General features: G+C 44.0%; 1 protein-coding gene across 6 annotated transcripts in view; it reads left to right on the plus strand.

The window, feature by feature from the left end:
* Positions 1-13,886, plus strand: part of LOC104053682 (phospholipid-transporting ATPase ID) — an 89,401-nt gene that overhangs the window by 9,552 nt on the left and 65,963 nt on the right. For 2 of the 6 annotated variants that reach the window (XM_064439302.1, XM_064439303.1), the window contains 2 exons: positions 778-848; positions 11,095-11,173. In XM_064439302.1, coding sequence (XP_064295372.1) covers positions 11,131-11,173 — 43 coding nt within the window. In that variant the 5' untranslated portion in view covers positions 778-848; positions 11,095-11,130. The other 4 variants (XM_064439304.1, XM_064439300.1, XM_064439305.1 and 1 more) reach the window with 3 other exon arrangements.

Consider the following 13,886-nt stretch of genomic DNA (forward strand, 5'->3'; position numbering starts at 1 on the left):
AAATGAAAGCTCTTTGACCAAATGGCTTTCAGTTCAGCTCCTATGGGCTGCAAAGGGGTGATTGAGAGAGACTATTTTAATTTCTGCTTTAAAACGTCAGTAGGTATCACATTTGCAGGTGTTGGTGCCAGCAAGATGAGCTCAATAGCCACCAGAGCAAGTTGCTGCTTTATTTTTACTGGCAGGAGGCTGCATCTTTGTGGATTTCTTATTATTTTCCCCAGCTGATCATTGTTTCTTAAGGGCCTGGAGTACTGTGCAAGGGGCTCTGATGGAGAAAGGGAATTTCTAGCCACACACCCTTCCTTCCCTGCTGCAGGTAAGCAGCGCTCCAACGAATCCTGATCAGTATGAGTCACGTTATTCTGCACACACCCTCTGAAACTATTTTCTGACCATTTCCATTTGGCATGTACCTCACAGCACTGTCGGCTCCCAGGTGCTGGAGTAACCAGTGAGGTATGGAAATATTTCTGCATCAACCTGCAGTGCTGCAGCTGCACACTTCAGTTCAGATCACAGCCAGGGAGATGGATGCACACGGGAGGGAATCCAGAGCATCCCTTCAAACTAAGTTACTTTGGGTTTCTACCAGTTTATCACTTCCTTGGAGGAGCAGTTAAATAAATTTAGCTGAGTAGCTCCCAACAGGGAAGGACAGCCCCAGAGCAACTGGTCACTTCATGATGTTGCCTTCCTGTGTTAATTTCATTTCCCTCCCACAGGCTGGTCATGATAACAAGAACATGTAGGATTTCTTTTTCCCTTCCTCTGCAGTGTGTGCTGTGCTTTCTGCTGCCAGTTGGACAACTTCACCTGCCACATCACCTGCGGGAATCGAGGACACTGTCAGTACGCTTCATTTTCCTCACCTGTGATACAGCATATTTTGGGACCTTTGGTCTTTTGTTTTTCACTTTATGATTGTGCTGGTGTTTCCTGGACTATGGCAATTTGCAGATTGGATATTCCTCCTACACTGTATTTCTTAAACAGGTCTCTGATATTCAAGGAGCAGGAATCAATGTCCCAATCTGTTCCCTTCAGTCCTGTATTTCTTACACATCCTACACTGACTTTCAATAACAAAAGGATGCAGAAGGTTTGTCATAACAAAGACAGTTGGGACAAGATGCCCATATGACCCCTTGAAGCCATGGCAAGTGCTCAGAACAGGTGTGTCAGTGGTCCCCAAAGCGAGGTATGCTTTTTACCCTTCCCCTACACAAGGAGCTCCTCGCTGGCCAGGACTAGTCAGGAAAGAGGAGACAAGTTGGGATAAGGAAAGCATAGGCTGTGGGAGGAGATTTGTTCACCTAAGGCTGACCCTTGGTGGTTTGTGAGGAAACCCCTCAGCAACAGGTAGAAAGGCTCCTCTGGAGCTGTGACTCCCATGGTGAGTATGAGCAATGCGCTTGTCTTGTTGTGGGAGCTGGAGGTGAGGCTGTTTGGGTGGAAATGATCCCTGGACATTGCACTGGTTCTGGGTGTGGGGAGGAGCCCAGCTGGTCTCAGTCAGCCACAGCTGCCTCTCTGCAGTGAGAGGTACCAGCTGCGGTGGAGCAGGTCAAGCTTCAAACCTTGTAGTTTAGGAATTGCAGAATGGAGTTACAAGACAGTAAGGGAAAGCAAAGACCATCAGTGCTTCTTTTCAACTATATAGGATGTTTGGGAAAATGTCTATGTTGACAGTAATTTAAAAAATAGCACTGACCTAGGGAGGTCTTGTCACAAGGATTGGCATCATATGCTGTGGGATGCTCTAGGGTGTGTTTCTCTCCTATCCTCTAGTTATCCTCTCCAGTCACTCCAGGGCATATTAAACCATTCAAAGCCTTGCTAGGTCACCAGGCATGTTTGGGTCTTGTGTGCTCCAGAGGGGGCCCTCTGCTCTCTCAGAGGGCTGCTGGTTGGAGGGAGAGTTAATCTGATCTGGAGGGTGGGCTGAGGGCACCCCTTAAACATCAGTGTCAGTAAGTCTGCAGTTTTGCATCTGATTGTAGTTGAAATCCAGCACAGACTGAATGACTGGAAGTCATTCTCCCAGGTACAGTCCTAGGATAAGCTTTTAATGGCATGAATTTAAATCCATCTCACTCTAAGTTAGCCCTCTGTTACTAGTGGGCTGTTGGGAAAGTGGAGAATTCAAAGATGTAGCACCATGGTTTGGAGGTAGCTGCCTGGCCAAGAAACAGCTTATTTACTGGAAAGGCAACAGACTGAACTTCTTCCCACAACTATGGGTCACAGCAAACTCACTGATGCCTTGATGCAGCTGGTCAGCTGAACCTCTGCCCAAACCATACTGGTGGCAGTGGAAGCTCAGACGCCCAGAGTGCACGTACACCCTTTATGCAGCGACTCAGATTTAGACAATTGACATTGCAGGCTGCAGCCCTCCCTGATGCGTTCAGAAATTTGCAAAGGAGGATGTGAATGGTGTGATTATTGGGAAGATGCTACCCCAGGACCAAAGTGTATGGGAAGGACCAGAGACCTCAGAGCTGAGTTCATAACACTGAGTCACTCCTGCTCTTCTGAGTGCTTCCACATGTGCTGAACTTCCCTACATGAGCAGGTTCGCTGAAATGCATGAGGAAAGCTTAGCTGAGGAAAAAAGTCATTGCCAATGTATGTGAGGTAGGCTTCAGTGCCAAGAAAAATTAACAAACCAGTCTACTGAATTTTTAGCTATTTTAAATTCTAAACAAGCCCGGAGGCCAGCTGATTTTATGGTTGGGTCCACTCTTATGTCAAAGGAAAGAGAAGAACTTAACTCTAGGAAGGAAGAAATGACCATGGCTAGAGGTCAAAGTGGTAACAGGCAAGTACAAAGACAGTAGCAAAGGAAGTGGGAGTAGTGTGGAATGAACTGGTGTTAGCTAACATATTAAAATGTGGGGGGAAAAAGCAGAAGAAAGTTTTAAGAAGGAGAAAAACTCCACAATGAAGCAAGAACATGGGGTTCTTCAAATATGTAGAAGGACCCAAATTAATCCAGCTCCTTTTACTTTTGGTTGCAGGGAAAAACGTGATACTTGTGTCTGTTGCTGTTGAGTTGGGTGTGGGTGGTAACACAAGAAATGGCTAGTGCAGGGGAATTTCATTCCCAGGTTAGATGCTTCTCAGTTCAAGTTCATCTGGAAATGACCTGGGTCTTGAGGAGATTAGTCCTATGTGTCATGTCCCATGTTGGCTGTTTCTATGCATTGTTTGTGTCAGAATTAGAAATGCAATTCAATCAACATTGTCTCAAATAAGTGTAGCTTGGAAGAATAACCCCACAGTCATTGCAAAGGGGCATAGGCTCTTGTTCTTCTTTCAGAAATTGTTTATGGTGCTATAGGATCCTCTTCATTGCCACTCTGCACTTCAGCCTTCGTGACCACTGGAGTACTGCCATTGAAACATCCAGGGTCCCCCATAGCTTTTCTCTTGACAGGACTTCAGAAAATTTAACCTTCTAGAAAACACTCTTTGGCAAAGTCTTGGCTCTCATGTTACTGTAATTAATCATCTGATTAATGCATTTAAGTGTTTGTGGGTGGGTTTGAAATTAATTCTGGCAGTGTCCACATATATTCAGTGGGAAAACACAAAAAATAAAGGAAAACCCAGGGATAAATACATATAGAAGTCTTTTATGTTAAAACTTTCTCTTGCTGTCTGCAACAAATTGGCACATTCCTGGCAGGCATTACTGCCAACACAATTTAGGGAAATAGTATGGTGATCTTAAAATAATTGCAGTTCACAGGTATAGGGAAGCAGGAGGTGGATTAAAGTGGCAGCTGGCCTAGTTTTAGTCTTGTAGTGTACCTGGTAGGTGAAATGCCAGGACACTGACATATAGGAGGGCACTGTATTGTGAAGGGTCCCAGAATTTGGGAAAAAAACATGAATGGGTGGTTTAGTGAAGGCAGAAGAACAAGTGGGACGTTCGGGAGGCTCATGCAAGTGCTGAGGGGTTTTGGTGAGGAGGGTCTCCTCGGCAGCGGTGAGGCCAGGCAGGTGTTCCAGAGGCCAATGGGAGGTCATGCTCTCAGGGATGAGCAAGCCCTGACGTTTCGGCACCGAAGCTATCCTGCAGCTGGCTGGAGGAAGCTCTGTGGTTGAGTTATGCAATTGTGCTCTATGAGTTTTTTCTCTGCAGAGTTTTTGCTACTCACAACTGTTGGAAAGTGAATGAGGTGGAGCCTTGGGATTAGCTTGCAGGACAGTGTCTCTGTGTTTAAGGAGTCCTGACCAACTCCAGCATTACAGACCCAGAGAGAGGGACTTCTGCTGAGAAATGGATATCTTACCAAGTTCATCTTTTTTTAAAGCAATTTGATATGTTGGACTCTTTTACTCCTTTGGCTTCCTTTTGAATGCTTCCACGTCGGCAGGAGGTAGGTAAGGCAAGCAGCAGTTGCCTCTGGAATTAATTGGGGTGCCCCAACCCTAGGTGCTCTGCTTTTCTGCTTTACACTTTTGCGGCTTGTTGTGCTGAAGCATTTTATTTTTAAGGGAGTTACTACACTCTCCCTATCTACAGGAAACAGAATTTAAAAAAAAAAAACAACAGGAGAGAAGAATTTGGCCAGGAGCCAAGCCCAGTGACTGAAGTAAAGAGTAGGGAACTTGGAGTAAGTTTAGTTACCAGGACATTGCATGGCAGAGTGGGTCTCAGAGGCAAGCACACGATGCCCGTTTCACAGCGCAAGGAAGCCGTGCTTTCTTAGATGAATGTCCTGGCGCTGCGACTACGAGTGAAGCTGTTGGTCTTGGGAGGGGATAAAGCTGCGGGTAAATGAGAAGAGAGGAGTGTACCGGAGTGCTATGGAGGTCAGCAACTTTGTTGCTGTGACTTTTACAAGCCTTCAAGGGTAAGATTTAATGCTTTCCTTCTGCTTGTTTGTTTTCTCTGTCAGTTTTTGGGGACAGAAAACCTGCATTTTTTTTTCAGACCCGAGAGCTTTCTGAAGCTTAATCAAAGTGCTTGGGGTTGAGCTTTTTCTACGGGTGAGCTGATAGACTTCTGGGTGGAGTAAGCTGCGCTGTGCATGATTTCAAGCAGCGGCAGCCACCCGGGGAAGCTGCTATTGTTTGCATTGTTTCGGAGGGAGCAGACTGCAGCCTGCCTTTCTCTTTGGGAACTCTCTCTGCCTCAGCTGTTGATCGGTAACTTGAGTGTTGCAACTAACTTTCCCAAAGGAGCTGAATGCAAATTTTTGACTGCCATTCTGGTGTCAGTTTAAAGAGTGTTTCAATGAAGACAGATGGAGGATATTGGATCATTACTTTAAAACGTGGCAGATAACAGACTGAGTCTGTTTCCCAGCAATTATAGCTAATTGCATTGGCACATTTGAGCGTAAGGGGTACGATCACACAGTTTCATGGGTTTCTGTACGTATAGCTTGGAATGGCACCAAAAAATAGCTGGAGGGCTAGCTCACATCATCCAGGATACCTCTTCAGGTATTTAAAAAGCTGGAGATGTTTCAGGAATACTTTCCAACTCTTTGCACTGAGCTAGTAGACTTAGATAAGAGTCACTGCTCCTTGGCACTCTGGTGCTAAGAGTGACCATTTATGGCTTCTTAAACTTATTCCAGGTTGAATTCAGGCAAATCTGATTTGAGCCCTGAAAGAGTGTTATTCTGGAATTAAAAGCACACATTTCAGTTGTCTGTCCTGCAGCTCGCTTTCTGTGTTTCCCAGCAGGGAGAGGTACAACACATCCTACTCACTGTTTTGCTTTTGAAGGGTTCAAACACAAGAGGATGTCAGGGGAGGTGGAGAAATACAAGTGCAAATGTATTTCAATGTTAAGAGATGATTAGTACTAATTATTTCTAATGGCTGAAATTTTTATGTTTGCTTTTGATAGGGAAAGCAAATGTCTCGTACTCTTTGGAAGCAAAATTTCAACAATTTGAAACAGTTAATACACCAGAAGTTTAAAGGCATCCCTTTGCAAACATGCCTTTGCACGGCACATTACATGGTCAGTCCATGCCAGGTGTGTGAGGCCTTTACACTGCTCTTGCCAGGGCGTTAGCAAACATTGCACCAACAGTGATGTCCTTCTCTGCAATGGTTGGGAGTGAACATGACTCTCCTGCTTTAGTGCATGGCATTGTGTCCCCCCTTAGCAGGCATGCAATGACGGGAGTTTGGGGACCTAATATGTTTTAAACCTTTAATCTTTTCCCAGTTGTGCCACCAAATCTAGTTCAAAATCTGGGGAGTTTGATTTGGTTCATCTCATGGTGTTTAACAGCATTACTCCACCAAAAGCACTAGGTAGCACAGGCAGTCTTAAACCTTGTCTGTCACGATGCCCAGTGCTTGGGATCTACTTTCTCATATACTGAGCTATTGGTTGGATATTTAGTACTTTAGCATGAAAAAAAAGAAAAGAGTTCTAAGACTTGTGGGTATTTGTAATTGTTACATCAGCTGAATATAGATTTAAAAACCCTACACCTTATAAATCTTGCTCACATGCAAAAACTGCCTAACATGGAAAGTTGGTGAGTGAAGGTATGGCATGCTTTCTGAATTTTTGCCTGGACGGGGCTATTTAAGCTTTTTAAGTTGTGTATATGCTACACTATGATAGGTGGCAAAACTGACTGGAGAAATATTGTTCTCCTGTGTAATTCCCCTGCACTCTGCATGATTGTTTCTAGTATTACAGCACAATTCACTGCCTCTTCAGCTATCCTAAAACCACTGTTTGAGTGGGAATTTCAGTCTGCACCAAACTATACCCCATGGTCTGGATTAAAATAACCCTTCCAAAAATGGTTGTATTTAACATGGACTATTTCACCAAGCCTGGGAACAAAGCGATGGGAGCAGAAGCACCAACTTTTTTCTAATCCATATTTATCATTGAACCTGATGTATCATGTAGCTATGTCCAAAGGAATAGGGCTAAGAAACTAGCCATGTTTTCCATCTGCAACATCTGCTCTCCATTCATCTGAATTTGCCATGTCTTTTCTCATTTTGCTACTCATCAGTCTGGTGGTGGGAAATTACTCCCTCCACCTCCAGTTTGCAGTACAGCCCTTAGCAAGCCATGGTTTTGGATTAGGCCGTAGCCTTTGCAGATTCCGTGTGCCATAGCTCATTGCAACCTGCCCCTCACACAGCAGGAGCTTTGCAATTGGGTTCTCAAGCCAAATTTGGCTCTTGCCTCTCTTAAATAATGCTGAGCTTTGTTTGTGAGAGTCCATCCCTTCCCTATCCAAGACCTGTCAAAGTAGTTTCTCGCTGTGGATATTAAAGTGCTCAGAACCCATGATTAAACTGTCAGTAGCCGTAAAGCAGGTGGATTTTCTTTGCAGAAGTGTAAGCTGTAGCTAGACAGGTGTAGAGCACTGTGGGTACAAAAGCCTTCTACGGTGAGAAGGGGTAATTTATTCATAGCTTATACGCCCAAATCCCCATAAACGAGGAACTTGGAATTTGAGCTTTAAATAATGTTTGCTATCGGCTCTGGAAACATAGGGAAGTAATGCACGTCCTGTTAAGCATGGGAGATGGACCTGCATGATTATTCAAATACTGTGAGCCCCAGTTGATCACTGAACAGCACAGGGAACCTAGAGTAAACAGAAATGAAAAAAAAAAAATTGAGTGGAAAATGGAGCTGCAAAAAAAAGTCCAGAAGGGCTGACACAGACCGTGGAAGGCAACTTGAGGAGATTGAAGCAGTGCTTCATTTTGCATCTGAAAATAGCTGGTGCCAAAGAAAATGAAAGCAAACAGGAAATTGCCTTTTTTTCTGACTATAGGAAGTTTTCATGTGTTTTATGGGTTTTCAGTTAATTCAGGAACACGAGGCTGTGAAAGAGTCTTACCAAAATTTGAGAAGCACTTCATGTCACATGAAAATGAAACATGAGAGAGAGAGATTTTTTTCCAGAAAGTGCAAAGGGAAATTAATCCCATAGAAGTGTATTTGAGTGATAGGAAGCTGAAGACCCATCACTGCAATTTTGGAAGGGAAACTGAATCACAGATTTAAAACTTAGAGAGGTATGTAAAGAAAACTGAAAAAGGACATGAATTTTTATTACAGGTGGATCTGGGAAAAAAAAATACTCTGAAGGAGGTCATTCATAGATAGAGGTGCAAAGATGTTGGACCCTGCAGGTAGGATTAGAAGTCCAAAATACCCAAGAAAAAAACCTTGGGCTGAAAGGCAGGCAGAGCTAAGGTCAGCCAAAAGACCACATCTGGCTGTAGAAGCTGTGTAACTACCACAAATGGGAGCAGTATCTGGAGCACCACCAAAAGGGGCAACTCCACCATCATTTGCTGAGGTTTGTTTCACACTTGCAGCCGACAGTCAATGAACTCTCAGACTGAAAACAGACAGCTAGAAGCATGAAGGCGTAGTGGCACAAACTGGGCTGTGAGCAGGCAGGCACACACAGACGCTATAGACAGGACGAGAGTGGCTTGCTAGGTAAAGGAGTATGAGGATTAGGAAATGTGTGAGTCAATAACAAAGCAGCAAAGGAAGATATTTGTAATATTATGAAAATAAAGGGTACACCTCAGTGCAATAGGGATGTGTCAGGCCCTTAATGCCATCGTGTGTGTGCCCATTGAACACTGACACATTCCCAAATGACACTGTGGTTTGGGCAAGCCAGGAACAGAGCTTTCCGTAAAGGATCAGGTCAGCTTAGGAAGGATTCATAACTCCTGGGCTTTAACCAAGTAAGTAGGCATAATAAGTATGTATGTTGGAAATGACGTACCAGAGAGGTAATTGGTATAAATGGATATGGCAAAGGCATCATCCACATCTGCCCTAAAAGACAAGGTTTTATGGGAATGGTGGGCCTGTAAGGACATTTGTGCTGGCTATGATGGTACCTTAAATTTGCTGCTGAGTGAAGACATTCAATGAATGCAATCCCAATCAAATCCACTGAGAAGCTGAAGGAATTAAAGATGTCCTCCATGCCAAAATAGTGTATTGTTACAGTCTTGTTATCATACTGTGGTCACACCAGAAAACAGTGATTAAATAATCACAGTAATTAACAAAAGCCATGTGTCTGAGCCGAAGGAATTTTCAGTTCTTTGTGAGATGTGGATCTTAACTCCAGTTTTTGTTTCATGTTACTACTGCTGAAAGAAGGCTTATAACCACCCTCTCTTCTCTGCTCCCCCACAAATATAAACATCCTTTTTTTCCCTCTGCTGAAATTATATGCCTTGCCGTTTGAGTACACAGCTGGGAGAGGTTTAGTAGTTGCAGATAGTCTTTCTAAAACATTTGGTAAACAGCAAAATCCGGAGTCCAGCAGTATAGCCATATGATGATTATAACCAGCCAACCTTTTGCATCCTTCTGCTGCCGGTGGACTGTAGTTATCAGATTTATGGCTCCTGGTGCTCTCTGGGTGGGTGGGTAGCATTGTCTCGCTCCTCCCACCAGTTTATGGGGAGTCCTCAGGCCTAGTCAGGAGGGTTTTGAAAGACATAATATTAATTCTAAAACATGGAAGAAATATGTTCAAAATGATAGACTGAGGTTGGTTAGGGCTGGAAAGTACAGTTGGTCAGCAGGGTTGAGAAAGCTTTAGGTTGTGACATTGAATATTGTAACTTGAAGTGGTTTAGCTCCATGGACAGAGGAAATTTTGGGAGAGGTGTTGCCAAAGCATTTGTTCTGGTGAGCAGAAACAATTGGATCTACATAAGTGAGTAGAAAAAGGATCTCTTTCAAGCACAGTGGGCACAGAAGGGTTCCTGAATGCCACAGTGAGCAGAGGGGAGCACCGTGCCAGTGCTGTGTCTTCCTTAGGGTGTGCAGCACTTAGCTGGTTGGCTGGTGTTTACCTGCTGCTGTTTGCCTTATCTTATGCTCCTTGAATTACAGCTGCTAAATATAGCTTTGCTTTAGCATCTGGAATAGGGATCTGCACAGACATGTTTGACCTATGCAATCATTGTAGACTTTTCCTTAAAGTTTACCTTCATTTTCTGAGATGTGAAGCCCAAGCCTGCACTGGGCACAGTCCAGTGATGTAGTATCAGGCTTGCATTTGGGCAGTGGCATAGGCTGTATTCACATTTGAGTGTTTCCAAAATACTATATATTTGCTATACTTGTCTCCTTAGGCACCCTTACTATGCACAGACAACACAGGATAAAGTGCAAAAACTTCATTCTGTCACCTAGAAAACTTGTTCTAGATAGATTATAATCTCCCCAAATGCCTCAGCTTGGCTCCGATGGCCAGTTAAGCAACGGGTACAACGTTTCTGTTGATTCAGGCTCATGGTCATGCAGGCATGCTGGGCAGTGCCAGATTTTCCCATGCTCAGAGATCTTCACAGGCTGTCAGCGCCAACATCACCATTAAGCCCTTTAATGAAACTTTCCGATGTTTGGAACACCAAAGGTTTCATTACTGACAGGTTTTGATGTGATTTTGTTTAATGCTCAATTCCCCTGCAAATCAGGATATATTCAGTGTCTTAAGTGGATTTCTGGTGCCTGGCTTTTGCCTTCTAGGCCAGGAAGTTTGCAGCCATCAGGGGAGAATTTTTACTCAGAGCTGTACAGGCCAGCCCATTGCAAACATGGAGGGACACCAACAGATGGACAACAGTGTGAGCCAGCACATGTTAAACACAGGCAGATGTAGAGAAAAACAGTGTTTCCCACTGTTTCCTCCTCCTCAGGGAGGCTAGTCTTGCTCTGGGTAATCATACAGCTCCTCTGTACCTTTAAGTACAAGCCCTGTATGTGTATTCTTCTTTTCATATAAAGGGTCAAGGTAGTAGGAATATCCTTTTCAGCCTCTCCTCCACCAACCCCTTCTTTGTGCCATGTCAGGTGAAGAGATCAAAATGTCTAAGGGAAGGTAGCACTGATGCAGTGCAACCTGCAAACCTGAAATGGTTTTGCGTTTTAAAACATTCTGTGTGATAAACTGTAGCTCTTGTCTACGGTGCTTAGGAGATGGTTGTCCCATTTTATGGGCACAGAATTACATATATGTGCAGCATCATGTCATGCTGCAGGACCAGAAGCCCCCATTGTGAATTACCTTCTCTTTTCTCTTGCAGAGGTTCCATGGAGTTGGATTAAAATAAAGTTTTGGGATGTCTCTATTTGGATTAAAATTTGGAAAGAAGAAATTGAAAGGTGAGTGCCATCTGGTAGTGCCGTTGTCACGGGTGACAACCTAAGGAATGTAAATACAGCACACGTGTGAGCCCTTGAGAGTGTGCTTGGGAGCATGTCTTACACCTGCAGAGCAGGTGGAGGAAGGCACAATTTACTTTTTCTGCATTTCGTACCTCCCTGGGGGAGTGCTGCAGACTGTGTGCTAGTGAACAGGGGAACATCTGAAAAAGAACAACCTGCAAAGTTTGTGCTCTGTCACAGCACATGACTGGGTTGGGGAAGTTGGGTTTTGGTGTCTTTGATTCTACAAGGATCTTTTGGGGGAGTGGGTGGATGAACAATGCAGTGACCTCTCTCAAGCAGTTTATAAACTATGCTAGAAGCAAGTTAGTGTGAAAGTCTGATGCAGTCTTTTGATGATGAAATGTGTTAATGGCAATGGCCTGGATATTCCCTTTAATGAGAGGTAGGAAGAAGAGCAACGTACAGAGATGCTGTCCTGAAAGCATCCCAAAAGCTGCTGAGGGCAACACTAACTCTGGAGGAGAAAACAGAGCCTACATAATTCCCTCCCTTTGAGCTCCACGTGGCACCCAAATAAATGGGTGTGGAGATAAGGAGCAGCCATCCTCTGCAGCATGATCCTCACCAAACTTTGCAGCAGAAACCTCTGCAGAGATGAATACTTGGAAGAAGTCTAGCAGAAGGGCTACCAGCGTATCCTCAAAGTGAGCCAGCTTCCTACAGCATCTCAGGGAGCATCTTCATCAAGCTTTGAAGCAGGAGCCACTGAATTGAGTCTCATGTTTTAGCACTTCACCTAGAGGCCCAGGGTGTGATCTCTGGTCAGGGACCCAGGTCTGAAGATGCTGTGAAGAGGGAAAGTCCCTAGCCTTTCCTTTTCAGGGTGTTCCTCCCTGTATTTGATGAACGCAGAGATTAGTGCCCTACTCATATTTTGACATTATTTTTTCCCAACCTCTCTGAGCTCAGAAGACTGAAGAGCTTTTTTCCCAAGGGTTTAGTTTTCAGTTGTGCTGCTGTTTCCCTTTCCTGGTGCAGGGCAGACCATGAGTCCTGGCGTTAGGACAGGGGCATCCATTTGCTGCTTTGGTAGTCCCAGGAGAGGAGGTTGTGATTGCTCCCAGGGAAGGATCTCTGCCAGCCTGAAGTCTCTTTCTCCATCTTGGCTTTGGAGATGAGGGAGCACAGACTTGTCAGTGAACTGCCATCCACCCAGGGCATCCCCACTTGCAGAGCAGTAGTTGTTCTGATCATCAAAAGGATTATGTTGCTATATTAGGAAAATTTTATGTTTTATACAGCCCTGTATCTGGGTTTTAGCTGAGCAGTGTTCAGCCCCGCCTTCAACCAAGTGCCTAAGAAACCCAGAACTTTCTAGATATAATGGGACACACTTTATAGGGAAAAATAATTTGTTTTCACATTTTATGTGCTTTTGATCACCAGTTCAAAACCAATGAATTCAAACTGGAGGAGGTTCAGAGCAGGGTGAGGGAAGCTGGGGTGATAAGGGAATGAGGAGCTTCCATATTAGGAAGCTAAAAGAGCTTTTCCTTGACTTTTGTCTTTAATTCTTACATCTCTTAGATAAGCAGCAGTAGTGTTTCTGTGAAAAAGATGTCTGAGATCTTTTACACTGAGTTTAACCTACATTGACAAAACAGAGAGGAACAGGGACACTTTTGTTCATGGAGTGTTTGGGAATAAATAAGGACCATGCCTTGGTGATGGCTGATAAATGTGGAGTATCTCTGCTCATTGGAGCTTCGTACTTTGAGGATGGTCAAGTACTATCTATGAAACAAACAGAAATAGGGAACAGGGAGAGCTCATCTACACAAATAAACTTATCCCAAGGTGTGTGCTTCCAGTTGATGGCAAGAGCAGTCATTTCTGTAGCTGCTTCTCCATAAGCCCTGCCTAGGGCACTCTGAGAAAAAGAGGAAGGATATAAATTGAGCCAGGGCTTATGGAAAGCTCCACTGGCTTTTTCTTCTTGCTGCTAGGGACATGCTGCTCTCTAGGGCAGCTGCAACCCCTCCAGTTGGCAGGGGTGAGCAGGTGCCTAGAGAGAAGGCAGCCCAAGACTGGCCCTACGGACATAAAGCATGGCTGCCTTTTCAGACTCCTGTTAAGATCTGATAGGAAACGTCTTACCACAACAGACATTGAGGATGAAAAATATATTTATTTTTACATAGTTTCCCATGAGGAAAATAACTGTAAGTTGAAAACCTTCTCAAAGTTTGTTTCAGGGCTGTATTTATTTTTATGATTTTTACATCACTTCCTATCACTGTGTATTGCTGTTATTAACAACATGTGCAATTGTGTCAAGCTGTGGCATTACCAGCACGTCTAGGAGATACTGTTTTCTAGGAAAGGAAATTGTATGTGCCAGCCAATCACTGTCAGACTAGTTTTTAAAATAAAAATTAAAATAAAGAAAAATTACTATTTCAGCTCCTTTATTTGGCATGCTGATATTTGTCAAAATATTGTGAACTACTATTACAAAAACCAGGATACAAAGTGATATAAAATTCTAAAGAAATATGAAAAAATAAAATTTTCACAATTACGCTTTTCCAAAATGTAGGGGAATAGACAGGGATCGGCGACCGGAAGATCACGGGATGTGACGGAAAGATAGACTCCTCCCCATAGGAGTGGCAGGAACAGGAAGCGCAAGAGCTATATAAGCGTG

This window comes from Phalacrocorax carbo, chromosome Z, assembly GCF_963921805.1.
Source record: "Phalacrocorax carbo chromosome Z, bPhaCar2.1, whole genome shotgun sequence".
In the NCBI taxonomy this organism is placed as follows: domain Eukaryota; kingdom Metazoa; phylum Chordata; class Aves; order Suliformes; family Phalacrocoracidae; genus Phalacrocorax; species Phalacrocorax carbo.